This window comes from Eptesicus fuscus, chromosome 9 (assembly GCF_027574615.1).
Source record: "Eptesicus fuscus isolate TK198812 chromosome 9, DD_ASM_mEF_20220401, whole genome shotgun sequence".
In the NCBI taxonomy this organism is placed as follows: Eukaryota; Metazoa; Chordata; class Mammalia; order Chiroptera; family Vespertilionidae; genus Eptesicus; species Eptesicus fuscus.
In genome coordinates this window covers 21,975,140-22,003,107 of record NC_072481.1, presented here as the reverse complement: position 1 = coordinate 22,003,107, position 27,968 = coordinate 21,975,140, and the positions used below count along the sequence as shown (strand labels likewise).

Genomic DNA, 27,968 nt, shown 5'->3' with positions numbered 1-27,968 from the left:
GGGTCGGGGGCAGGAGCCTGCCTGGTATCCTCATTCCTCAGGCCTGGGCCAGCAACAATGGCATTGCTCCTGTCCACTTTTTGTTGCTTTATTGCTCCCTGCCCCCAGGCCTCTCTCCTGCCCCTTTCTCTGGAAGGCTGGTTCTGAAGTCCTCAGCAGCTGACATCTATGGAAAGGGGCAATCTTGATTCAGCATCCTACCCTGGTGGGGGCATTTCTAGGGACTAGAGCTTGGGCTGCTGGTAAGGCGTGTAGGGGGGATGGGAGGGGCTGGCTGTGTTCTAGACGAGGGAACCCACTGCCCTGGTGGAGACAAGGAGTGCAGGTTGGCGGCATGACATGCCCCAGCTGTCAGTCCTCTGTGGCCAGGCCTCCGGGGAAGCCGGAGTGGGACCCAGTGGGACTGCAGAGGGGCCTCAGGGCAGTGAAGGTTAATGGGTAGCCAGGGAGGGGCTCTGCCTCATTTCCCACAAGCATGTATCCAGCGCTCCCTAATACCAATGATTAACATTTATGTGGCCTTTTACAGCCGGCTAACCCCATGCACAACCATGAGCTCATCAGTCCTCTGAACAGCCCCACAGGTGCATTCACCCATTTGGACAGGAGCCACAGTCACTTTCCCAGAGTCCTGATGAAAACTGGGCTGGAATGCAAGCGTTCTGACTCCAGTCCTGAACTTTCGACTGCCCAACGCCGCTCCCCACATTCTAAGATCCATTCTCTTTGCAGGCCTAAAACTGCAACGGAGGTTAAAGGCACGAGCAGGCAGCATGACCCCTAGGAGTGCTGGGCATCCCTTCTGGGGGAGAGGATGGCCCCTCACCTGGCTGGACCAGGGGCAGAGAGAGTGACCAAATGACCCGATCAGGGTCACAAAGGCCGAGGAAGCAAAGGGCACCTTGAATCAGTGGAGGAGTGGACTTTTATTAAGCCCTGGCCGTGGGTCCCACACATGAAAGTGGCTTGCACATCTGTTCTCTAATTAAACTCTTCCTCATAGCAGCAACCCAATGAGGTGGCGTCACCATCTCCATTTTACACAAAAGGAAACGGAAGTGCCCAAGGCCACACAGCTGGGCAGGTGGCAGGAGCTTCCCACCGCTAAGGCTGCACCCGTGACAGATGCTGGGCCCACCCGGCCAGCCCAGGGCAGGCAGCCCCTCACAGGATGGTTTTCTTCACATAGTCTCGAGCGAGGTCTGGTAAGAGAGGAGGGTGAGTGTCTGAGCCCAGGAAGATGAGGTCCCCTGAGAGGAGGTCCTCCTGTTTGCAGGGAGAGGCGCCGGCGGCCCTGGCTTTGCTGGCGGCCAGGCACTCGCGGCACCTCTTGCTCACCAGGTAAGCCAGCTCCACGAGGTTGAGCAGAATGCACACGGCGGCCGTGACGACCATGAAGAGGGTGAAGATGTTCTTCTCCGAGGGCTTGGAGATGAAGCAGTCCACGATGTTGGGACACGGAGCCGCGTGGCACTTGACCACAGGAGGGAGGGTGTATTTGGGGTAGAACGAGTAGAACACGTAGAGGAAGATGATGTCTATGCCGGCCTTGAACACCAGGCTGAAGACATACGTCCACCAGAGCCCACCCCGCTTCTTGCCGGGGTTCGGGTAGAGGCGCCCGCCGTCCTCCCCCACTGCCTCTCGGTGCTTCTTCTCCCGCGCCTCCCGGTAGGCCACGTGCATGACCACCAGCAGCGAGGGGCACGTGACCAGGATGAGCTGCAGGGCCCAGAGGCGCACGTGGGACACGGGGAAGAACTCGTCGTAGCAGACGTTGGAGCAGCCCGGCTGGCGGGTGTTGCAGTCGAAATCCTTGTGGTCGTCACTCCACACACGCTCGGCGGTCACCACGTACACCATCACTCGGAAGATGAAGACCAGAGACAGCCAGATGCGCCCGAAGGCTGTGGAGTACTTGTTGACCCCACTTAGGAGCCCCTCGAAGATCCCCCAGTTCATGGTGGATCCAGGCGTCGGCTGCTGCTGCTGCAGGGGAATGATGATAAAGAGTCGCCCACATTTATCAAGTAGTCACTGGGAACACTTGAGAGAAATACGTCATCGTACCTAATCCTCACAGCCCCAGGGGAGCTAGGTTCTGTCCTTGAACCCATTTTACAGATGGAGGAAACTGAGGTTTAGAGGGGTGATACAAGGTCACACAACTATTAGGTGCAGAGCTGGGATTTGAGCATAACTAGTTAAGAACCCAACTCTTATCCATAAAAGTGGGTGAAGGCGAGTCCTGGGAGCCCCTCAACCCTCTCAGGGCCTGTGGCTCTGGTCTTGCAATCCTGCAGAGCGAAGGCTTAAGTAGGCGGGGCATTTGGCCTCCTCCCTCTGTTCCAGCCCTGGCCCTCCTCCCCCGGGAGTGAGCCTTGGGAGGACTTCTCTCCTTTGCCTTTTATTTGACTTGGAGGACTAGGTTGGAGAGGAGGGCTGGAAACTTGCCCACAAACTCCCACCCTAACACTCAGTTAAATTATCCAGAACGTATCCTGCTCAGGTGCAACTCACCTGAAGCAAGGCCAATGGCAATCCAGCTGAAAGATAAGATAGGGGTCAATGGCTCTCTTTATACAATAAGCTTTCTCCAGTAGCCGGGTAATGCAGTGTTTACCAAACTGGTGTTCCATGGAACCCTATCCCCTAGGCTGGCTGTTGGAGTAGTGAGAGAAAAGGAACCTGTGTTCAAGAAAGGAAGGGGTTCGTTGCGTTCGGCAAAGTGAAACAGGCCCCTTTCCGTGACCAGGCTAATGGACTCACAGTGTGACTCTCCCACAGGGGGACAGAATATACAGTATTGTCCAGACTCCTTTGACCACAGAATCCATTTTCATCATCGTATGGAATAGCCTCGTCAAGACACCAAAATGGGAAATGCTGCTGTCGTTACTCCTGCTGTCAAGTTTGGGGTGCTAGACACAGGAATCAGATTTACCTCCATTTAAGGAATGGGACTGCTGTTCAGAGTGAGGGGCACCCACTTTCCCTCTTGGAATTCTTCTGGCTGGTTCTTGCGGGGAGAGGCCCAGGCACTAGTCCCACCCTGCCGCTCCCCAGGACCTAGGGAGCTTGTCCGCACAGCCTCTCTCTCTAAGGGGCTCCTGATGCCCTGCTGACTGCTGGTCCCGGCTGAAGGTCACCAGGATGTCTGACCCCCAGGACCTGCAGCAGTCAAGCAGGGTAATGGTGAGAGCCAATACCTGTTCGGTGTTTATGCAGCGCCAGGCTCTATTCTGAGCCCTTTGCATGGATCAATGCAGCAGCAATTGTAGGAAAGGGTATGATAATTTTTATTCCCAATTTCTGGATGAGGAAAGTGGAGCACAGAGAGGTTAATTAATCTGCTCACAGTTATACAGATGGTAAGCGGCAGAGCTGGGATTGGAACTCAGGCAGGCTGGCTCCAGAACCCACACTCTGGGGCTAGGCCCCTTTCCTGGAAAGCTGCCTGGGTGTCTGGTCTGTGCCCACTCCCTCCTCTACCAGGTAGGTCCTGGCTGAGGGAGGCTGGGGTGTCTGCTCTCTACCCTCTTTCTCCACTGTTCTGTCTCTACCACCCTTCACTGGGAAGTGGGGGCCCCTGCTGTGAATCATCAGCTGGGCTTTGCTCAGTCCTGCTAAGGGGGTGGAACTTCTGGCAGCTTCTCAGGGAATAACCAGAAGGCTCCAGCCCTGAATCCCCAGGGGCTCTAGGCCCAGCCCACGTGGGGTGGGGCAGGGTAGGGCCATGCAGGCCCAGGCAGCGCTGCTCCACTTGCCCAGCTCCCGATTTCCCTGTGAGCTCCTCTCCACTAAGTCCCTGCCTCCCACCTCTGCTCAGTTGGGAAAATCCCAGAGCAGAGCAGGGAGGAGCCCTTTATTTCTCCACCATCAGGACCCAGGGTGGCGGATATGTCCAGGTCACCTTCCTCAGCTCTCCACCAGAGAAGTTTCTGTCCGCCAGGTGTACCAAGGGACAAGGTACATTTGGATACAGATGATCTTACCTGAGTGGCTACTCCTCAGGGCTCTCCGGGTACTGGCTCCTGACAGCCAGCAGTGGACTCAGCAGGCAGCCGGAACTCATGTCAGAACCAGAGAAGGTGTTTGGGGAAGCCCATTCCTGGGATGGAACCTGAGAGAGTGCTGCAGCTTGGGTGTGTCGCTGGCCTAGGAAGGGGAGGAGCTGCACTTAGCAGGGCGATTGGCTGGGCTCCACCCTTCCCAGGCTGCCTCTGAAGTGGCCCAGGAAACTTAGATATTCACTCCTCCCAGGGTGCTGAGCCCTGAATCCTGGCATCCTCTCAGGAGAGAACCACAGGTCCACTCTGACCCCCTGCTTGTCCTCCCATCCCTGGCCTTGTGTGGGTGGAACCTAGACATTTCTGAAAAGTCCCCTCTGTTAATTCTTGGTCTCCAGACTCTCCTCTTTCTCTGATTGCTTCTCCATGGCCTTCTATTCTCACAGCTTCAGTTACCTTTGGAAATGCTGTGACTCCCAGATCTGTCTCCAGCCTAAATGCCTTTGCTCCACCAATTGCCCCCACTTGAATGTCCTTCTCTCACCTTTCTTTCTTTCTTGTCTTAAAATAAATATATTTTTATTGATTTCAGAGAGGAAGGGAGAGGGAGAGAGAGATAGAAGCATCAATGATATGAATCATTGATTGGCTGCCTCCTGCATGCCCCCTACTGGGGATCGACCCTGCAACTCAGACATGTGCCCTTGACTGGAATCCAATTTGGAACCCTTCAGTCTGCAGGCCAATGCTCTATCCACTGAGCCAAACTGGGCATTCTCTCACCTAGCCTACTCCTCCAAGAAGCCTTCCTTGATTGTGCCCCTCCAGGTGGCGTAGGGCCCCATCTCTGGGCTTCCATGGCCCTGAGCTTCCACGTCATCGTCAGTTTGTATTGGAATAGCTGCTCTTAACTGAGCTTTGTTCCAGGTAGGACCCTTCTGTTGAATGAACACATCAATCCACACCAATAGACTTTTCGGGGGCTTGTTGTGAGCAAAAAGTGGACTGGCCCCTGGACCCCAGGAACTCGCCAACTTGATCTTTGATTACCAGCTAATAAGTCTAGTACCAGCTGCACAGCTTCTTACTGACTGCAAAGAGGTCATGGAATAGTCTCCCCATCCTGTTGCTGCCGAACCCAGTTTAGTCTTTGCACCCCAACGCTGAGTGCATGACGAGTTGCACAGAGAGCTACTCTCTCCTGCATACACTGCCTCCCCCCTCCCCAAAACACTCACACCAAGCCCCTCCCCAAACCCTCCACGATGACTGTTCTTCTCCCCTATATTCCCCCCAGGGAGCTGCTTCTTCTAACACCACACACATTGGCCTTTCCAGCAACCCTTGCTATTTATTTATTTTTTTAAAGAGCCAAGCACACTTTTATTAGTCTCTGCAGCAGGCTCACCGGAGCCCCTATCTACAGGGGACTTCTCAGGCTCCTCTGGCTACTGGGCAGGGATGTTAGCAAATCTGTGGTGGCTGGGACAGGTGGGGGGAGGAGACTGGAAGGAGATCAAATGGGGAGACTGTTGGACCACCTCCAGGGAGGCACGTGTGTGGCCTTCTGGGCTGAGACAAAGGTGGGTCAGGCCCCAGAAGTGAACACTGTCATCTCCCCCAGAGGAAGGAGGAGACACAAAGCCTAAGAGGGTGACAGCTGCAGCTATGGGCCAAGCGTCTGGGGAGCAGAGTGCACTTCCTGATGGAGGCACCGTCCCAGGGCTGGAGGTCCCTGACAGACCTCACCTGCCCCCTCCCCAAGCACGGGGACATGGGAAACAGGTGTTTTGGGAGCACTGAAGGAACAGGGGACCCAGTAAGCTGGTAGTGGGAAGGATGAGGCTAAATGTACAGTGTTTTGGGTTAGGTATGTTAACAAAACAGGCTATATATTTATTATGAAACGTCCTTCCAAAAAACTCACATCTCCCCCTCATCCCCTTACCCCGTAAGCTTCCTAACCTGGAGGGGCATCATGATCTGACCCCTGCTCCCACCAGCCCCATTAAATGCCCCCTTTAATTCCTTTGAGTGGCACAACCTGGCTTCTCGCCTACCTTCCCCACTCTCTGCGCTCATACTGTTAAAGGACTGATAATGGCCTTGTCAAGTGTTTTCTCCTGTTTCCCCACCAAGCCTGGAGCTGCCTGAGGAGGGACCTGGCTCCTGTCTCCAGCACCTGGGAATGTGACGCCACATGAGTTGTGCTCTCTGTGTCCTGACGTATTTGGGGGAAACATACCCATATGTGTCTATAACGGATTTCTGGTGTATCTGGCGGTAGATACAAGGATTTTGAGTTAACATTGGTGCCTGGGATGATAGGTTCTTCCGATGTTGAGAGTGAGGGTAGGGAGTGGGAGGGGATGATCCGAGCTTGGAATGGCTAATGAAGAGGAAGAGGCAAAAGTTGGGCGGGTCTTGGGGAGAGGATGGGGTCAAGAAGAAAAAGAGGTCGGTTGTTCTATGCGCAGGGTCCATGGGCTGAATCTCAGAACCAACAGGGCGACCACCTGAGCAAGCCGATTGAGGACCCTCATGCATGCTCATGGCCCACAGGGGGCTGGGCTCTAGCAGGATCCTCCTGCACTCCCTGGGCCTGCGTAGGGCGGTTCATAACCGCTGCGAACATGTGTGGCCTCCTGTGCGTTGGTGGACACCACCTCATAGTGGTCCTGGTGCGGCTGTAGTCAGGCCCTCGGACTCACTCCCTCTGAGCTCCTCACTCCCTCTGAGCTCCTGCGCTGGGGCAGCAGCTTGAAAGGCACCAGAGGGGGCAGAACTGAATTGTCTGGCATCAGGGCAAGAGCTGGGGGTGGGGCACAGCTTTCTCCGGACAGAAGTCCGCTGACCTTTGTTTTAAATTCAAGAATCATTGCTGAGACACTGCTGTGTGCCAGGTGCTGTGATTGGTGCTGGGCTACACAGATAGAGAGGGGATCAGAGAGGCTGGGCAGGGCTTCCCAGCCTGGGACAGGCCCAGAGATACACTGATGACGTAAGAAAGGCCTTGAGGGTGAGCTCCAGTGGGAAGAGGCTGGACTGTACTTGTGCTGCCCAGAGAAGGTGCCTCCCATTTGAAGGGACCTGCCTTAAGGCAGGGAACCCTTGCATCTGGCCCCACACCCCTGCATCTGGCCCTACATCCCTGCATCTGACCCCACACCCCTGCATCTGGCCCCACACCCCTGCATCTGGCTCTACATCTCTGCATCTGGCCCCACATCCCTGCATCTGGGGTCTCATACTGCTGGATCTGAATCTCACCTCTGCTACTTTTAGATCTGGGCAATCTCCCTGCTTCTCTGCTGTGCACTGAGGCATGTGCCGTGAGGGGTGTCCTGAGAAGACGCCAAGTGTGATGCAGGGCAAGCTTGATGGGTTGGTGTTCTTATCACCCCAGACGGCAGAGGTCAGTGATGGCACAGTGCCTGGCACAGAGGAAGCCCTTCCTGCGACTGTCCCTGAGGTAAGTAAGCTGTCCACACACACCTGACATGGGGTAGGCATTCACAAGAAAATAACTTTCTCCCCCTTACCCTATTCCTATGCCCTTTCTCTCTGAGACGCAGGGAGGCAGAGCAGGGAGGGGGAGACAGATGTCCTCACCAGAGAAAATCTCATGTGGATGGATGTTGTCTTTGGGTTAAAAAGGCAAAACCCGGGCCAGGCAGTGACTGTTGGAGAGATGGGGAGGGCAGGCAGGGAGCGCCTGGGAGTGTTTCTCATTAGTGCATAGACATGGCCTGTTGGCCTAATTAACTCTAAGATGCCCTTTATCAGCAGGTCACACGGGGCCAGCATTCAATGGACAGTGTGTCTAAGAGCCACAAACACTGCAGGTCCCCAGCCAGCACAACGCAGTCCCACGTGTGCACACTGTTAGACACAGGCCACACTTATCAGGCTCGGTGTTGCACACACATGGGACAGGGTTCTTTGTTTTTGTTTTACATTTCTTTCTTTTTTTTTTTTTTTAGAGAAAGGGAGGAAGGGAAAAGAGAAACATTGATTTGTTGTTCCATTTATTTATGCATTCATTGGTTGCCTCTTGCTTATGTCCTAACGAGGGATTGAACTCACAACCTTGGCATATTGAGATGATGCTCTAACAACTGGGCCACCCGACCAGGGCTAGTGCTTTGTTTCGTTCACCGCTGTACCCTGGAGCCTAGAATGGTGCCTGGTAGCAAGTTAGGTCTCCATGTATGTTTATCGAATGAATGACGTATGAAATGCACACACCCTACAAAGAGAGTCACACACATCTATCCCCCTTCCCATCTTCCCAGCACACTGTTGCCAAGTACAGGAGACAGGAGACATAGGAATGGGTCAGCTACAACACTGTGAGAGGTGCTCTAAGAAATATATGACAGAGAAGGGAGTGTCAAGTTCTGCTAGCGGGGAGCCAGACAAGTGACTTTGAAGTTGGATCTTGAAGGATGTGTAGATCACCCGGAGGAGCCCAGGGGGAGAGGCCTTTGAGGCAGCGGGCACACGTGTGCAGAGGACCTCTGGGAAAGACAGACAATCAAAGAGCTTTTGCGTGTGGGCCAGTTGGGGAGCAATGAGGGCACCAAAAGGCAAGGTGTCTGGAAGATCAGCAGGGACCTTCTTGACCATGAAAAACTTGGAACACTCTGCTAAGGAACTTGGATTTATCTCTGTGCAGAGGAGGCCGGGGGGGGGGGGGGGGGGGGGGGGGGAACCGTTGGATTGGTGCAGTCGATTCTCATTATTCGCGGTAGTTATGCTGTGTGAAGTCACCACGAACACTCACTTAGGGAACACTGAAGTTTGCCGGTGGGGGAAATACAGGGTTAAGTTCTGGTGAGCCTCTGGTTGCAATATTTTCATCAACCCGAACAACATATAACTTTGTTTTATATGTGTTTCTATTTCAAGACACCTTATCTCACATATATTGTTGAATCATTGACCCTGAACTCAACGGCCAACAGCACTCTTAACTGGAGTCTGAACAAAGCTCACCTCACTCACGTATCTCCCCCCCTGAGGCATATCACAGGCTTCCTGCACTTAGAACCGCTGGATAGCACTGCGGCACGATGCTTGGGGGCCAAACAGCAAAACCACTTTCTGAAAGCACAAAAAATGTGAAAAAGTGGCAAAAAATTGATCTCAACTAGAACATTTGTTTACAGTATGAGAGCTCAGACAAGAGGTCAGAGTGTTGCCTTGTTCAGTCTTAGCTGGGAACGTGCATGCCGGGAGCCTCAGATTTTTCACTGCTCTGTGCGTGCCCATGAATGACTGCGAAAGCACCGTGAGTATTGATGTAGGGTTAAACAAATACATCTTAGTGAGTATACAAACGCATAAATATGGAAGTCCTGAATGAGGGCCACTGTATGTTTAGAAAGCTCCCTCTGTTTGAGAGAAGAGGCATGCGAGACGATGAAAAAAGTTACTGCAATGATTTGGGCAGGAGATGAGCCAGAGAGCTGGATTTGGGAAAGTGGGTAATTACAACTGGTGGTGTTTGGGGTCTGCCTGGTTGTAGGGGGGAGGTAGGACGAAGGCCCAGGATGGTTACTAGTTTGCTATATTGGTGATTTGGCAGGTGGTGGGTGTATTGTTAGAAGTAAGGAATACAGGAGGAAAAGATGTTTGTTTGTTTTTAAAATATATTTTTATTGATTTCAGAGAGGAAGGGAGAGAGAGAGAGAGAGAGAGAAATATCAGTGATGAGAGAGAACCACTGAGTGGCTGCCTCCTGTTCACCCCCCACTGGGGATCGAGACCTTGTTTGGAATCGAACCTGGGACCCTTCAGTCCACAGGCAGATGCTCTACCCACTGAGCCAAGCCGGCTGGGGTGGAAAAGCTGGTTTTTGAGGGGAGGGGGTAAGGTGATGCGCAGGTTCCTCCCAGATGTTTGGGAGTTGGTGAGGTCAGTGTCTTATGTGCTGAGTGAGGGTGTGGAGGACAGCCACATGGACTGTCCACAGCCAGTGTTGGCAGGAATGGCTGGAGCCCTCAGCTTCAAAGGGGGTGGTGAGAGTCATTGGAGTGGACCAGGCAGCTTTGGGAGAGTGCGCTGATTGAGAAAAGGGTCCCGGCAGAGCATTGACATTTTAGTAAGCAGGCAAGAAAGAGTTGCCTTCGGAGGAGAAAGAACAGCCAGGGATAAAGAAACCAGGGCGGGCAGGTAAGGGGAGAATGTCATGAAAGAGCCCCCCAAGGAAACTCACCTGCAGTGAGGCCAGTTGAGGTTCCTGGTGACTTTTGCCAGAGTAATTCAGCGGAGTGGTGGGGACAGAAGCTAGAGGGCAGTGAGCAGAGAAAGTGCAGATTGCACCTTGCCAGGGAGGGAGGAAGGCAGGGCAGTGGGCAGAGGGATCAGAGCTGAAGAAGACTTCACTTCTTCCGCTCATCTAAGCATGCTTAGACGAAAGGAAAGGAACCGCTGGACAGCCCCTGTGCTCTCTATGTCCCCCCAATTTCCAGCCCAGGCATTTCTGACTTGTCATCATCTTCAACATGTTCTGGCTCCGGCTGACTCTTCCCTCAGCCCCCACTTCAGGAGAAGGTCCTGGCCTCCTTGCTTCCTGCCTGTTCTCCCTGCTAATGGGTGTGGGACATGGGGGTTGGACTCTCTCTGGAGACCAACACTCTTACCCCTGATGCTCCCTCTGAATATGGCAGGCTAAGGGCAGTGTAAGCACTTTGGCCTGGTATCCCACCAGTTAATCATCAAGACTACTGTTCCCAAAAGAGAGAAAACTTTTTGGTCCCGGGGAACAAGGTAAGTTGGCCTGTGGGGCTGTAACAGTGGGAACTGTAACCTATCCCTCCATTCATTTGACATTGTTTCTGCAAATGCTGACTCTGACTAATACATAACTTGTAGATAAACAGCATCCTACCTAATAAGAAGGGAATATGCTAATTGACCATCACACCCTCACAAAGATGGCAGTGCCCACAGTCAATAAGGAGGGAATATGCTAATTGACTGCCATGCCCTCAAAGATGGTGGTGCCCACAGCCACAAGATGGCGGCTCCCAGTTCCCTCAGCCCCGCTGGGGTGGCAGGCGCAGCACGGCTTGGCCTGCCCCCAGGCAGGTCCAGCAACTCTGCGTGCCTGCCTCCAGAGTCCCCCAGTCCCCTCAACCCCCCAGATGCCCAGGGCCAGCCTGAGGTGCAGGCAAGCCTTGGATGGCGGCTGCCCAGCTGCCCAGGGCCACCCGAGGCTCAGGTAACCAGAGGCTTGTGCTGCCAGCAGTGGCAGCAGCATAGGTGTGATGGGGGCATTTCTTTTCCCTGATCGCCGGGTTGCCTCCCACCCCTGAGGGCTCCCAGACTGTGAGAGGGGGCAGGCCAGGCTGAGGGACCACCCCCCTCTGGTGCATGAATTTTCATACACTGGGCCTCTAGTATTTGTATAAGAATCTTAGGAACTAACTTCAGAAGATACAGACTCCAACCTTCAGTCATCCCAGTTCCGAGAGATTTGCTGACCTTCAAATGTAAAACCAGGATGATGTAGAACCAGGATGACAAAGACCAGGATGACCACACCAGACCATCACTTGACCAGTTTCTAGGTCCTTATTGAAATAGATGGTGCTGGTTTGCATGTAGAGAAGTTTTCAACCTCCTCCTCTTGATTTCTTTGTTCTGCTTTGCCTCTCCCTCCTTATAAAAACCTCTGCCTGAGCTGAGATGTAGAGATGGGCTTTGTGATGAGAGTGCCCCACCTTTTCAGGTGGCTGGCACTTGAATAAATCACTTTCCTTTTTCACCAGCATCTGTCTCATGAGTTTGGTTTTTGTGGCTGCAGGCAGCAAAACTTGGGTTTCAGTTATAGGGCCAGGTGGTTTCCATTCATTCTACTCAGAAGACAGAAAAGTGAATTGATGCCCCAATGGGAACAGCCCTCCACCAATGACTGACAGAAGTTAGGGGATAAATCCACCAGCCTCCTCACCCTTCTGTTGAGATAACTGTGAGGCCCATGTCCTACTTTTCCCCCAGGGGTCTGTCCCCAGCAGGATGAAGCTCAGTTGCCTGTGGAGGTTACTCACTCCATCACACACCCTTTATCAACTTCCTTCCCTTCCCTGCCTCACTTCCCATCCCCGTGCTGCAATTTCCCAGGGCTACCTTCCAAATAGACAACTTGCATGCAGATCCATGTCTCACACTGGGCTTTTATTATTTACTTATTTATTGAATTGACTAGTAGCCCGTTTGCACGAAGATTCGTGCAATAGACCTTCATTCACCTGGCTGCCTGCACCAGTTTTCTGCCGGCACCAGGGACCCAGGCCTTGGCTGTGGCCACCGCCTTCTGCCTTCTTTCAGGGTCCCGGCTTGGCCCTGGGCAGTGGCCTTGGGCTCGGCTGCACCCAGCGTCTCTGCTACCCGATCAAGGCTGGGAAAGCCTAGGGCGGCTTTCCCCGGCCTTGGGCTCCGCCGCAGCACCCCAGCGTCCCAGCGTCCCAGCGACCGCAGGAGCCAGCCGACCCCCCAGGTCGGCCCACTCCTGCGATCGGAGCAGGCACCGCGCTGGCGCCCAAGGCCGGGGAAAGCCTAGGGCAGCTTTCCCCGGCCTTGGGCTCCGCCACACCCCAGCTTCCCTGCAACGGTTTCCTGGTGGGCGTGGTTGATGGGCGTGGCTTGGTTGGTGGGCGTGGCTTGGGTGTAGCGAAGGTGCGGTCAATTTGCATATTTGTCTATTATAAGGTAAGATTGGAGTGACATTGGTTAATAAAATTATATAGGTTTCAGGTGTACAAATCTGTAATACACCATCTATAGATAAACATCATCTGTATACTTTATTGTGTGTCCAAGTCAAGCTTCCTTCCACACTATTTATCCACCCTTTACCCTCTTCTACTTCCCTCCACCTCCCTTCACACTTGGCTTTTGAAAGAGCCCAAACTGAGACAACTCTTGCTTAAACAGACAGCAATCTCATTTCCTGTGGAATTCTCCCATCCTTATTCTAGCCAGTCACATCTCACAGAGCTTGCTCTCCTGTTGACTGTTAATTGACCCAAGGTGGGGTTGGTCCCAAATTGATCTAACTAGTTATACTTCTTTGCTCAGTGGATTGGCCCACTGTGTCAACATAACCCACCCTGACCTACTAAGGATCCTTCCCTTGGATTTTTTTTTCTTTTTGCACTTAAACAATTTATTGATTTCAGAGAGGAAAGGGGAGGGAGGAAGAGCTAGAAACATCAATGATGAGAGAGAATCATTGATTGGTTGCCTCCTACATGCCCCCTACTGGGGATTGAGCCTTGCAACTTGGGCATGTGCCCTGACTGGGAATCAAACCGTGACCTCCTGGTTCATAGGTCAACGCTCAACCACTGAACCCCACTGTCTGGGCTTCCCTGAGACTTTTGAACATGGGACAGAGAGTATCCATCTGGTGATAAATTCAGTGTGAAGTGAGGCTCTGGACCGGTTCGTGGCCTGCTGTTTGGAAATGTTCTGCTGTGTAGACAAATGCTTCTGGGACAGGAAGGAAGCAGAAACAGGAGAGGAGCAAGTGAGTGCTTAGAAGGCATCTGTGTAAGCAGCTCCATTCAGCTTTGGAGCCCAGCGACACTGTTTTCCTTCCCACATGCAGATGCGCCACTATACTGTCCCTTTGCCTGAGCCTGTTTCATTTAGGTTTCTGTCACTTGCAACCAATACTTTGTAACCTTCTAACAGGTTTGCTGTTTAACAGAGCCTGGTGCACAATAGGTGTTTAATAAGTATTTGTTGACTGACCTTCACCTTCTGGACCCCACTTCCCTCCTTTGGATGTTGGGTCAATAACAGGGCCTGATGGTAGGTGTCCAGGAAGAACGGCATGAAGATGATGATGATGATGGGAGTGAAATGGGAGGAATGGCTTGGAGACACTTTTTCTTTTGAGCGAATCAATAAGAAGGGCAGAGAAAGGAATGAAAGTTTATTGACTCTGTTATGAGCATGAACTAGCCCAACTCCTCGCATACATCAGAGTATAAACTGGGGACCTGGAGGCAAATGTTTTGTTTGGCCTTCATGATGCTAAAGAAACATTTCAATTAATTGCCAACATGTACAAATCTGGAGAATCCACATGAAAACATGGATGGGGGCTGTGCTCGAAAAACATGGATGGGGGCTGGCAACTCAGGACCCATATTCCCTGTGGCATCAATAGCTGGAGTGACCATCAGCTGCCCCCTTTTGATGGGGCATCCACTCTTCAGTTTGCTACAGACCCCACCAGGTCCCTTCACTCATGCATGCTACCAGCCTGGTCCTTAGTCATTTGAGATTGTAATCCTGGACATTCTCAGACAACCTTCCCAACAGCCTTGCAAGGTGGGTGTCCTTAGCCCCATTTTACAAATGATAAAACTGAGGGTCAGGGGTGAAGTGATTTGCTCCAGGTCACACAGTTAGGGACTAATGGAGCTGGGGTTGTAGCTCAGTTCTTTCTGACCCCAAAGTCCATTCTCTTGTCACAGCATGGGGACTGTTTGACTGCATGTGTAGGAGTAGGAGTAGGTGGAGAGGTTTTTAATTATTATTTTAAAAAATATATTTTTATTGATCTTAGAGAGAAAGGGAGAGGGAGAGAGAGATAGAAAATCAATGATGAGAGAGAATCATTGATTGGCTGCCTCCCATACGCGCCCCCCCCCCCCACCCCCCACTGGGGATTGAGCCTGCAACCTGGGCATGTGCCCTTGACAGGAATTGAACCCAGGACCCTTCTGTCCTCAGGCCGATGCTCTATCCACTGAGCCAAACCAGCTAGGGCAGTGGTCGGCAAACTACTGCCCTAATGAGTTTGCCGCTCTGTTACTAATGAGTTTGCTGACCACTGGATAGGGGCTTAATCACAAGGAACAACAACAGCCTGTAATTATTGGAATCGAGAGTCTAGGTCAGTGGTCGGCAAACTCATTAGTCAATAGAGCAGCAAACCGCTGCTTGTGAGTCGCATGTGGCTCGCGAGCCGCAGTTTGCCGACCACTGGGCTAGGGTGAGAGGTTTTATCAGTGATGGAAGTGGGGGCTGCCACGGATAGAGGCAGATAGATTTGAGGGGAAGATAATACAGTCAGACTGGGACATTGCCAGTTTGAGGGGACCACAGGCTGTCCAGGAGAAGGGGTCCACTCCTGGGTAACTTTTAGGACATGGAAGCTGGGCCTGGTGGGCTGAGGTAAACAGAGAAAGGAATGGTTGTGGCTGATTAGCCAAGGGAGAGGCAGGAATGATGTCAGAGCCTAGGTGGCCGGAGATCAGGATTGGGGTAGAGGGAGGAGAGGAGGGTAGGAATGGGGGAAGCAGGTCTGGTAGAGGGGAGTGTGTGTCCAGATTTAGCGTATTGGTTTTGTGCATGTGGGATTTACATGGGGAGATGTCCCAGGAGAGTTGGCTGAACAAGGTTGGAGCACAGGTGAGAGCTCCAGGCTGGAGATAATGGTCAAGATGAAGCTGTGATGTCCAGGACAGACAAAAGGACCCAAGCCGTGTGTGTGTGTGTGTGTGTGTGTGTGTGTGTGTGTGTGTGTGTGTGTGTGTGTGTGTGGAGGGCGGAATCAGGGCCTCAGTATTGGCTGGAGGCTGGCGAGATGCCTCCCACTCACTCTCTCTGACCTTCTACAAGGTAATGAGGATGCTCCTCCCTCCCCCACTGGGCTTCCCCGGGGATGTTTGAGCAAAATGAATGAGACTGAGGCAGGAAGGGAAGGAGGGAGGGAGAACTGGTTATCGCTTCCCCTAGGCTCCACGTGGATAATTACACAGCTCTCTCAGTCCCAGGACTGGGCCAGGAGGCAATCCATAAAGGCAGCCTCTCAAAATTAATGGGACTCCAAGGGGTTTGGGACTCTAAGGAGAGCCATGATTAAGGGAGGCTGAGGCAAGATGAATGAGAGACAGGAAGACATTGTCTGACAGAAAGAGTCTGAGAGGCAAGGTCTGAAACAGATGGAGAGAGATGAAGAGAAAGTCAAAGGAAACTAAAGCCCAGAGAGGTTAAGTCACCTGCTCAAAGTCACACAGCCGTGAAGCTGGCATTTGGCCCCTGTCTGCCTCCTTAGCACATAATCTTAACTCACTCAGTGGTTCCGCCTTTGTCTTCACTGAGAAGTCAGTGGGAAATGGACTGCAGTAAACCCTGGACCGGTACCCAGGGAAGAGCACTGACTTCTGGAGAAGGTGAAGGGGGAAGAGGGACCAAGCTCTCCTTGTCCTTCAAGGATTCAGCTCAGACTGGGACCCCTCCCCCACTGAAACCGAGGGCTTGCCCTCTGCCCTACCAGCAAGCATTCCTTCCTCTATCTAGATCTTGTGGAAGGGTAATTGTTTTATTTTCACACCTGTTCTCCCCTAGGCCGTGAGCCCTTGAGGGCAGAGCTAGACCTGCAACATCTCTATTCTGGCACAGAATGCACAGTAAGCACGTTTAAGCCCAGCAACAATGCAATGAGGAGGTGTGATGATCATCACCCCCATTTCACAGATGAAAAAACTGAGGCACCCCCATTTCACAGGTGAAAAAACTGAGGCCTAAAGAGGTTAAGTAACTTTTTTTTCGGTTCATTTTGAACATGCCAAGATTACTTTTATCTAAAGGCCTTTGCATTTATTCTTTCCTGTCTGCAGTTTTCTGTCTTCAAATCTCCACAAGGCCATTAGGGTTAGGGTTAGGGTCAGGGCCAGATATTAGTGCTGTCTTGTTGTGTAACAAATAACCCCACTATGTAGTAGCTTAAAATAACAAATATTTATTAGCTCAAAGACTCTGTGGGTCAGGAGGTCCAGAGTAGCTTCACGACCACATTGTGGCTTTCATGGGACCTACGCACTCTTGCCTGTGTTGGCCCCTTCCTTCTTAAAAGAATATTACAAAGTATATTTTATGGTTGTGCTGATATATTAATGGATATATTAATATTTTATATTAAAGTTTTCTTATTTGACCTAAAAATTCTTTTTCCAAATTTTAACAGAAATTGAAACATTTTTGGGGGTCCTAAAAGTATTGTGGGCCCTGGGCAGTGTGCCAATTGTGTGTAGTGGATGAATTGGTCCTGAGTGGCTTAGCCCGGTAGTTTCGGCTCAGGTTCTCTCATGTGGCTGCAGTCAGGATGTCGCACAGGCCACTGTCACAGGAAGGCTTTCCTGAGACCGGAGGACCCACCCCCAAGATGGGGTATTCCCATGGCTGTTGGCAGGAGGCCTCAGCTCCCAGTCACATGGACATCTCCTCAGGGCTGCTTGAGCATCCTCATGACATGGCAGCTGGCTTCCCCTAGAGTGAATAATCCATAAGAGAGATGGAGAGTCAGGAGGAATCCACAGTGCCTTTTATGTCCTATCTTGGAAGTCACACGCAGTCTCATTCCATTACTTCTGCCATATTATTTTTGTTAGAAGTGAGTCACTAAATACAGCCTGCCCTAAGGGGCTTATGGGGAGGGAAATTAAATTCTACTTTTTGAAGGCAGTGGACATATTTTAAAAGAATTTGCGGATATATTTAAAAACTATCACACATGGCTTCAGAGAGGCCATCCCTGACCACCAATTTCTCTCCCCACTGCCATCCCCCTAGTGCTAACGCATCACTCAGTGTAGCGCCACCTGAAACTACCGTGTTCATTTATCTGCTCAGCTAGAAGGTAAGCTCCCTGAGACTGGGATCTTGTCTGTCTGTTCACTGCTACTACCCCAGGGTCTAGCATACAGCCAGGCACCTACCAGTCTCTCAGTAAGTATTTGGTGAATGAATGAATGAATGAATGAGTGAACAAATGTGGTGGTGATGGTGGGAGAAGCAGGAACCACTTCAAGCAGGTGGTGGAGGGGGTGTACATGGAGAGGCTGAAGCTCTCCTGGAGGGGGTTGTCTTGGGATGGTTCCCCAAAACCCAGGGGCTTGGGGAGAAGAGGGGAGAGTGGAAAGGGGATGAGGCTGTCTGTCAAGAGAGCATGGGATTACTTCGTGGCCAGGAGACTCAGATTGTCGGGTCTAGCAGGGGAGCCAGGCGTAGGAACAGGTAGATGACAAAGTATTATGACAGGTGCATAGAAGGGTGTTTAGGACTCATTGGGCTGGATCCTGACAATGTCACCGAGGACTGAGGCCCTTTCCTCAGACCCCACATTTGACTGGACCTTGCTCACCATTGATGAGTCCTGGAGAGATGGGCTCCCCCACTGGGCTGCTGCAAAACCAGCTCACCTGCCTGTGCTGCTCCATTCAGCCTCTGGGAGGCAGCAGAGGCCCAGGCTTGGCTGTAGCCCCAGCTCCCCAGCCCCGCCGTCAGCCAGCCATCAGCCCAGAGAAGCATTCCTCAGCTGGGTTGGGTGGAGGGGCGCTCAGGCTAAAGGTTTAGGGTGTCTATGAGTTTTCTTTTTTCTTTTTATACAAAACATTTGTTGCTTACAAAACATATGCAAAAACAACAAAAACAAACAAACAAACAAAAAAACAAAGGCAACCTCCTTGCTAATTTTCTTCTACATTAAAAAAAATCTCATAACTAGTGTTTTTATTTTCCTTAAAAAAAAAAAAATCAGGCATAGGCACAATTTGCTGGTGGCTTCTGAAGAACAAGCCAGTTTTTCACAGCGTCTCTCCAACAAGTGATATGTTTTAACTTTTCCATGTTTTATACTTAAGGCATTTTTTTTCTGATGAAGTGTATATTTCTTGTTTGTGTTCCAGTTTTTACCAAAAAAAAAAAAACAAACAAAAAAAAACCCCACAAAAAAGAAAAAAAGAAAGCTCCTTCCAGCCAGGGCTTGTGTAGCAAGGCTGAGATGCAATTTCAGGATCCATCAGGCAAGTCCCAGCATGTGGGGGTAGCTGAGGCCTGGGGGTGGGGACAGCAGGGTCCCCAGGAGGCTCCTGGACCCCACTGTCAGCCTCTAGGGCCCCCATCACTTGAAGCCTCCTTAGGCTGGTGCTGGCTCAATGCTGACCACAGGTGTATGTGAGGTGTGGACTGGCTGGCCCACGTTGAGGAAGGACCCGACACGCTGTGTGACCATTCCAGGTTAGACTGAGGTCAGGTCACTTACCCCACGGTGGCGTACCTTTCACATACGCCCAGCAGGGTTGTGGGCCTCACTCAGGCCCGGGTGGGCTGCTGAAAGCACCATCTGGGGGTCTCCAACCACGCCTGACACCTTCTCCTCTTCTCGTCGCTTCAAGCACGCTGCTTTGGGGTTGAGGTTACGGTCTGGCACCTGCTGCCCCAGATTCAGGATGACCGACACGGCCTGGTGCAGGATGAGCAGTTTGGTCTGGGGCTTCTCACTGTTGAGGTGCAGCTGGCACATGCGCCCCAGCTCCTTAAAGGCCTCACTGATGTCTCGGACACGCAGCCGCTCTGGTGCGTTATTGGCCACCCGGCGCTCCTTCTCCCGCTCAGCCTTCTGCTCTGGGGGGAGAAGGTCGTCCTTGTCCTCCTCCGGGCTGGTCCGGATCCTGGGGGCCTTCAGCTCCTTCTTCTCCTCCTCTGAGTTGTTGGCCACCGACACATTCTTCTCATCCTCCTTCTCCTCCCGCTTGATCCCACTGGTACCTGAGGCGGTGCCCCTGTGACCAAGTCCACTGTAGGAGTCAGGTTGCCGAGAGAGGTCGGGGAGGGCGCTGGGCTGGTTGGGGAGGGCCACATGGTTGTGCATGAGGCTGCCACTGCCCGAGAGGCCATCCTCGGAATGGCTGCCTCCAACCAAGCTGGTGTGCCGCCCACCCAGTGGCATGATAGGGCCGGCAAAGCCTGAGGCCAGTGTTCCATGGCTGGGCAGTAACCCATGCACGAGGTGCCCACGGCATGGCTACGGAGCACGTGGACGGCCTCATCCAGGTGATCTTCCATCTTGTTCTGCAGGCTCTGGAGACCCCCATCATAGCTGGGAGATAAGGCACCGGGGGCTCCTGCTCGGGGCCACTGCGACGTCCCTGCCAGGCCCTGTGGGGAACCCACAGGGGGTCGAAGGGCTAGACGAAAAGTTATTGCTTGAGTGATCCCGAGAGTAGATCGAGGCCAGCGCCTTCCCAAGGGCGTCCCCAAACTGCCAGCTGTGGTCCCTCGGGAGCCCATGAGACCTTCGGCCCCACGGACAGGGGGCGTGTGGCTGGCAACGCTGCCATAGGTGGCCGTGGGGGCTGAGAAAGTGGACACAGCTGGGAGCCCACCATTCACCTCCGCACTGTGCAGGTGGGAGCCCGTGCGCTCGTGCTGATGCAGGACGCCAAACCCACCGCCACTACCACCGCCCACGGGGCTGCCGCAGCCTGGTGGGAGGGGCGGGGGAGATGAGCTCCCACCCAGCATGGGCCCGAAGCCCGCCTGCCCTGGGGGGCTCCAGAGCTCAGCCGAGGGGTGCAGGCTGCCATCTGCCATGTAGAAGGGTGCTGGGTAGGTGCTGCTGGGGGTCTTGGCAGATGGGTAGGGGGTGGGATCCCTGCCGTAGTCATCACCTGAGCTGGGTGGGTACACTGAGGATGGAAGACCTGGCGGCACCTTCCGGGTTTTCTTGGGCTGCGTATCAAGGCTGCTGTCCGCAGCTCTCTGCCGCGCATGGCTGGGGTAGGAAGAGGAATATTGGGATCCACTCTTGACGCCTGAGGGGGACAGTGGCCCGGGGCTGCTGAGGGCCAGCTCCCTGGGCAGGAAGCCAGCCTGAGTCAAGCTCCCAACACTTGCATCTCTCCCGAAGGCAGTACATGCGCTCCGCTCGCCACCCTGGCCTCCAAGTCCCGCTCCCAGGAATGTAGATGAAGAGAGGCTGCCATGGGACTCACTGAAGTGGGCGCTTTCGCTGTAGGTCCGGCTGGGGTCGAAGGAGCAGCTGTTCTGGTCGCCAGTGCCCCAAGAGCCCGAGCTGGGCCGGTCCTCCAGACCTGAGCCTCCAAACTGGGCACCAGCCAGGGAGGTGGGCCGGCCTTTCCCACTGGCCACTGGCAGGGGAAACATCATGCTGCAGTCCAGGAGGTCACTGAGCTCTTTGTCTGTGCCCACGGGTGCCATCCTCTGCGGCTGGTTCATTCTCCAGCTGCAATGGTGGGCTCAGGGGCCAAGGTGGGTACCTCAGTCCTAGAGATGGCCCTGCTCAGCGCGGACCGGCCCGCAGCTCACGGGAAGCGGCGCCCTATGAGTTTTCTTTCTGGCAGATCAGAGGGCGGTGCTTGGGGTGGCGGTGGTGCAGAACCTGTCTGACTTTCATAAGGGAACTTGGACTTGACCTAAGAGCAATGGGAAGTTTACTGAAGTGTTTGAAGCAGGGAAGCCACAGCATCAGATCTGTAGTTTTAGAAAGGTCACTCTGGCCGCAGGAGGACGGACGATGGGAACAGTGGCAGTGGTCCAGGTGGGCGAAGACCAGGGTCTGCGAGGAATCAGCCAGGCCTCTAGGCAGATGGTGGGAGGCTTCCTGGGAACAGCGTGGTGGGCGTGGTGCCAGACCCCAGAATGAGCTCCCAACTGCAACGGCTGTGGTGGCAGAGGGCTCAGGACACGGAGGGGGCAGCCTCCAGTCGCACATGGACTGGCTTGCCAGGAAGGGTGTCAGGGCTGCATATCAGGACCAAAGGCCTGGGACCCACTGAAGCACAGGTGAGGTGTTGACCTGGGCACCAGGCGGAATCTCTGACCAGACCGGACTCCCAAGGACAGCTGCCATTGTGGTATCTATTCTTCTCCCTGCCCACACGCCCCAAAGGTGCTGTTGCCAGACGTCAGGGAAGACGTGGGGAGAAGATTCATTTGGGCTTGGCCCTGATCTAGAGTTGACCACAGTCCTCAGCTTTCCTACCCAGGGCTGAATCCAGGGGTCCCACCAGCCCTCACCCCACCCGGCTCCAGGTTCTCCTTCAGAGCCGGTGCTGAGTGGAGCCTGGCTGGGTGATCACAGGTGGCCGTGTGCCGGGAGGTGGCAGTCGCACTGGGTGTGGCAGAGCACCTGGCTGCCTCCCGGGGCCCAGGGAGGGGCTGGCTCCTGCTTCCAGCCTGCACGCTCTTGTGTAGAGGATGGAGGGTTCCTCTCTGAGCCTCTGGAAAGGTTTGGGGTCTGTTTCCTTTTTCTCTTCACACGGGCTATTTCCTACATCTGGAACATTCTCCTGCTGCTCCCTTTTACCTGGCCGACTCCTATTCATCTTTTATGTCTCAGTTTAAATGTCACTTCATTGGAAACAATTTTAGTTTCCCAATTATTCTTGCTCAGTGCATCCTTTGTTTTCCCTGCAGTGCATTTATTACAAGTTATTATACTTTTATTTATGTGTGTGTATGTGTGTGTGTTAACATCTTAATCCCTGAGAAGACTGGAAGTTCCCTGGAGGGAGGGGAAATTGTCTTTTACTTATCATTATGTCCCCAGACCCTAGCCCCCTGCCTGGGACACTGTAGGCACTCCAAAATAATAGTTGAAAGAGTGAATGAAAGAAGGGAGGAATGAATGCACTATGGATGCCCCCCCCCGCCCCCCGAGGACATCTTTGGTGTGTTGAGAATTCATAAAGTCGCAGAGTAAACCCATCATCTCCCCAGGTCATCACATTTGCCTGATGGTAAGGAATTAGAAGCCTCATTTACTTATTAATTAAATATTTTCCATGATAAAAGTCATACATCTTTCTTGTCAAAATCCAATCAATAGGCATTATATTTTTATTGAAACAAACCCTGACACATTATGGAGTAGAATGCGAAGTCCACCTGGCTTTTAAAGAGAACATATGAGGCTTCAGAGACATTTTGAGCTTAAGAGAGGCCTGTGGTCCCAGCCCCTGCAGGTCAGGAGTCGCTCCTGTGGATTGGGTACTGCCGTGGTGGAGTCTGAGAAGCTATTGTCAGGCGATTGTGCTGCTGTGGGTGTTGTGGCTGCAGAGCACAGAGCGATTCTCACGGTGAGCCTGCGTCTGTCTGGACTCCAGAAAGCAAACACTGGCCTTACATAACGTGGAATCTGCCGCCAGATTCCGGGCAGGGCCTGGAGGGGAGTGTTAGGAGGGGTAGGGATATAGGGAGGCACCCTGGGGGTCATCCGGAGGGAAATCTCCTTGGTGGGGAGATAGAAATCTTGCAAGTGGCTCGAGGCAGAGAGTTCACTTACTAGGAGGAGTCCTGTAACAGGTCAGCTGTTTTTCGGAGGTGCAGAGCTGGCTGCCCGGGCTGGGGCCTTCAGAATTGCAGAGAACTGGGATGGGGTGGGAGGGGTGCCATTGGGTTGGCTGGAGTGGGCAACCTATAGCTAGTCTAGGAGACCAGGAGTGAGTGAGTCATGGAGAATGCCAATGTTACGTGGAAATACAGATCAAGGAGTGGAATAAAGAACTCAGACCACAGCTCTGGGCTCGAATCCTGGCTATGCCACTTTTAGTTATGTGACTTTGGTCAAGCCCCTGTCCACTCTGAGCCTCAGTTTCTCCCCCTGTAAAAGGGGGCATCCTGATCTCCATCTTTAAGGGGGTTCTGAGGGTTAAATTAGGACTTAGCTCTCTGCACATTAGAATCACCGGGGTAGTGTTTAAAAAACACTGATGCCCGGGCTTTGGCCCAGGTCAATTGAATCAGAATCTCGGGGAGGAGTTCCCAGCGTGTAGGATGCTTTAAAAGCACCATGTGCTTCTCTGTGCAGCCAGAGGGGCGAGCCCTAAACAGGTGATCCGACCGTAGCCTCGTGATGTCTCCAGCAGAGGAGGCAGGGAATGTTTCCCAATTAATCCACAGCGGACTTCCCCGGCTTTGTGGTCAGTCAACAAGCTGCTCTGCGCTTCTAATTAGGCAGCTCTCCTTTTCTTAGCTGTCCCCTCTGTGTTTGCTCAGAGCTGCTGGGGACCAGGGGCGGTCAGTAAAGTGCTCTGGTGGGGATGCAGCTGCCTCCTGCCCAGCGGTCTCGGGTGTGACAGGTAGACGGACCTACAGGGAGAATGACACAAGGCCTAGAGCAAGGGCCCCCTCCCAGCCTGGCCTCCCAAGAAAGCCAGAAAGAGAGATTGTGGCTTAATGCTTGAACTTGACTGTGGAAGCTCCTGGCCACCTGGAGGGGCTTATGGAAACACAGAATGCTGGGCCCTACTTCCAGAGTTCTGGATTCAGTCTATCTGGGGCATTTAAAAAACAAAACAAAACAAAACAAAACAAAACAAAACAAAACAAAACAAAATAAAACTCAATGATGCCCGTTAAAGCACTGAAAAGATGACTTCATTCAAGGTGGGGAGCTATCGCGATAGGTATAGGGACCACTGTGATGGGATTTTGCAGGGAGGGAAAGAGATTGGGCTCAACTCTGAACACAGCGAGGCCAAGTGGGAACTTACAGGCAAGGAGCAGGGTAGGTGTCCGTGGAGGGAAAGCCACTGAGAGGAAGCATCAGAGGTAAGGGGAGGGGGCACGCGTTCTGGCTAAACCGACCGAGTGGGATTCTTGCTGAAGGCAGGCCAGGGCGATCGGACATCACCTGGGGATGGTGGAGGACGAGGCACCGATCAGATATCGGGGTTGGTCAGATGTGGAGGGTGGGCATTCTGGCCGAACTGACTTAGTAGGATTCTTGCTAAAATTGGGCAATGCGAGATGAACATGGAAATGAAGGCCCAGTTGAAAAAGAGCTCAGAGGAGCCTGAGTGGCATTTGGCGGAGGAGGAGTCTCTGTTGGGGTGGGGTCAAGAATGTGCGTTTCTGCCAAATTCCCAAAGTAAGGGTACTGGCCCCGGGGCTACACTTTGATAATTGCTGACTTACAGAGGCTCAGAGAGAAGTCAGGCAAACAGACAGAATCTGAGACACAGAAACCCAGGTGCTGAAAGAGAGAGAGAGAGAGAGACTGGTTTCTGTCAGAGGGGAGGTGGGTTGTGGGGCTGGGTAAAAAAGGTAAAGGGATTAAGCAAAACTCATAGACACAGACAGCAGTATGGTGATTACCAGAGGGAAAGAGGGTGGGGAGGAAAAGAGGGTATAGGCGGGATATATGGTGACAGAAAGAGACTTGACTTGGGGTGATGAACACACAATACAATGTTCAGATGATGTATTATACTATACAATATTATACAATACATTGTATTATACTATACAATATTATACAACATCCAGATGACGTATTATACGTTTTTAATGCCGCGACCCTTTAATACAGTTCCTCATGTTGTGGTGACCCCCAACCATAAAGTTATTTTCGTTGCTACTTCATAACTGTAATTTTGCTACTGTTATGAATCGTAATGTAAATATCTGTGTTTTCTAACCTTTCGCGACCCACAGGTTGAGAACTGCTAGCAGGGTCGCCTAAGACCATCAGAAAACACAGATATTTACATTATGATTCATAACAGCAAAATTACAGTTATGAAGTAGCAATGAAAATAATTTTATGGTTGGGGGTCACCACAACATGAGGAACTGTATTAAAGGGTCGCAGCATTAGAAAGGTTGAGAACCACTGTATTATGGAATCGTACACCTGAAACCTATATAATTTTATTAACCAATGTCACCCCAATGCATTCAATAAAAATTAAAAAAGAAAAAAGAAATAGGCCCGGAGAAGTGACAGACAGCCCACGGACATGCTCTGAGGCAGAAGTACTGAGGAGGCCAAGAGACCCAGACACATGGAGGCAGAATGGAGTAGGGACAAGGACCCCGATACACAGATTTAAGGAGGGGACCCCTCCCTGGCGCCTCACCCAGGTTGGGGAATGAGCAGATACCTCAGGAAAGGGAATGGCTGCCCCCAAAGATAGGCAGACAAGGAAATGCAGAGAAGGGGAGACTGAGGGGAGGACCCGGAGGAGGGGGGAAGTCAGAGTAAGCAGATTTAGGTAAGTTGCCAGCTGTGAAACTTTTGATATTTAAATTGTCCCTGTGGGAGTGTTGGCCCAGGTCATGACCCTCGGGGAGCCCAGTGTGAGTGGCTTTATAAACAATGGCTCCTCTGCTCTGCTATGGGTTGGCTGGGATGGGACCTTGCTCTTCCACTCGAAGGGCGGTTCCTGTACCCTCTTCCAGGAAGCCTTCCTGATTGCACTGCCCCTGGGCCGCTTGTCTCCAGTTGAGTTCTGTGGCCCCAGCCTTTTGGACGTCGGCACGTTGTTTCCGGTGTGACTTTCTTTGTAGCCCTCAGTGTCCCACGGGTGAAACATGGGAGGGGGTTGGCTAAATAACCCCCAGGGCCCTTCCCATTGGAAAGAATTCGTTTCACTTTCTTCTGAATCACGTTCCCTGCCTTTAAAACTTTCTTGAATGAGGCCCCTCAATATATATTTATTCACAAAATATACACGCTGTAAGACATGCATAAAACATAAATTAGAGGGGATGAGATAAAATCCAAATAGAAGTTACAATAAGTGTAGATTTTTTTCTCTCCTGGGAGTCCTCTGCTCTAGTCTGCGAGCTCCCTGAAGCCGTCTGTCTCGTGTAGCCCACACAGGACTTTCTTGGCCCCGGAGAGGCTGTTCTGTGATTTTTTTTGACGGCAACCGTAAAGAGAATATTCACTCGGTGCTCGCTATGAGCCAGGTGCCATGCTAAGGGCCTTGCATGAATTAACTCCTCTAAGCACCATCACAGCTCTGAGGTGGGTACCATCATTATCCTCACTTTCCAGCCGCGGGGACTCGGGCACAGAGATGGTGGATAGCTCGCCATTCTCACACAGCCAGGAAATGGCCCCGTGGGGATTTGAACCCTGGTCGGGCCACCAAACTCGCAGGTGATGGAGGGTGTTTCTGCCTCTGAGGCCTGGCCCTTGAGCTACATGCTCCGGGAAGGTGGAGGCCAGGCCATCTGTTTTCATTAGGACTGTTACCGCCACAGCTAAATATTCCCAGAGGACTTCCCCGAGCCGGCCAGGCGCTGTACCCAACTAATCTCCTTTTCTCTTTCCTCACCCCCTCAGGTCAGTGTGGCTGTTCTTAAGGAGCCTGACCCTGGCGGGCAGTGCCCTCCCTGGGCCTGGCTGGGGCACTTTCCCGTTACCCTGGCTGAGCTGGGAGGCGCGATTTATCCATAAGCACATTAAGGGATGCATCAAGTTGCCCTAGAAACTAGACTCTAGTTAAGTGCCTGAAAAGTAATTATAAACTCCAGAATATTTTTCAGCCGAGCAGGTGGCTGGAAAATTAGAAATCTATTTCTGAGCCACCTTCTGCTTTCCAGAAAGACTGCGGATACGTTTCAGGCAGGGCTGCGCCCTCGTGGGCTCCGCGGAGCGTGTGCGCGGACACGAGTGTGCGCGCACCCGACTGGGCACGGCGGTGACGGGGAGACGCCGGGCCAGGGGTGCGGCGGTGGTGCCCGCCCTTCCCTGGCGTTCCCTGCAGTGCGGATGTGGCAAACCGCCTTCTCTCTGGTGTCACACCGAGAGCTGGGTTGCTAGGACACCGGAGCTGAGGAGATGCCAGCTGATTTGCCAAACAATTTTTCTTCCAATTAGAAATAATTAGACAAAGGGAGAAAGTGTGCCCTTGGATGGTGACAAGCAGGCTTGGAGCTCAGGGTCCCCCAGGAGCCACCAGGGCTTTGTGGCTGAAGCTGGCCAGGAGTGCTGTCCCTGGGACGCAGCCCCTCTCGGGACCCAAGCCCCGACTCCCGCAGGGAGAAAGAGAACTCACCTCTATTAAGTGTCTCCCACACGTGGGTGTCAGGCCCACTGTCTTACAGGCACCATCCTCTTTCACGCTCATGACAAGCAGGGAACGAGTGACGAGCATCTCATGCTGTCTTCAGGGCGTGCCAGCCGGGCTGGGCTCCTCTGGTCCCCAAACTGCTTGGGGTCCTTGCACCTGCTCGTCCCTCTGCCCAGATGCACTTGCTCCTCTTCTCTGCATGGTCGGCTCCCCCTCCCCTGCTTCCCCGCCTCGGCCCCTGGTTAATTTCCTCCATGGCGCTCATTTGGGCTGGAAATCATTTTGTCTGTTCACTTGTTTTCTCATGTCTTCCAGGCTAGAA

The 27,968-nt window shown here is 52.7% G+C and overlaps 2 protein-coding genes across 2 annotated transcripts; both read right to left on the bottom strand.

The window, feature by feature from the left end:
• Nucleotides 1-916: 916 nt before the first annotated feature.
• On the bottom strand, nt 917-27,968 carry GJB5 (gap junction protein beta 5). The gene is made up of 4 exons (XM_054721072.1): nt 27,632-27,968; nt 3,996-4,158; nt 2,521-2,546; nt 917-1,989 (listed from the first exon to the last, which is right to left on the bottom strand). Exon 4 carries the CDS (start codon nt 1,960-1,962, stop codon nt 1,165-1,167), a length of 798 nt encoding a protein of 265 aa, XP_054577047.1. The 5' UTR covers nt 1,963-1,989; nt 2,521-2,546; nt 3,996-4,158; nt 27,632-27,968; the 3' UTR covers nt 917-1,164.
• On the bottom strand, nt 18,913-21,120 carry LOC103300161 (transcription factor E2-alpha-like). The gene is given in 4 exon segments (XM_054721071.1): nt 18,913-19,826; nt 19,829-19,994; nt 19,996-20,078; nt 20,081-21,120. Coding segments are annotated over 4 exon segments (1,953 nt in total). The 5' UTR covers nt 21,057-21,120; the 3' UTR covers nt 18,913-19,098.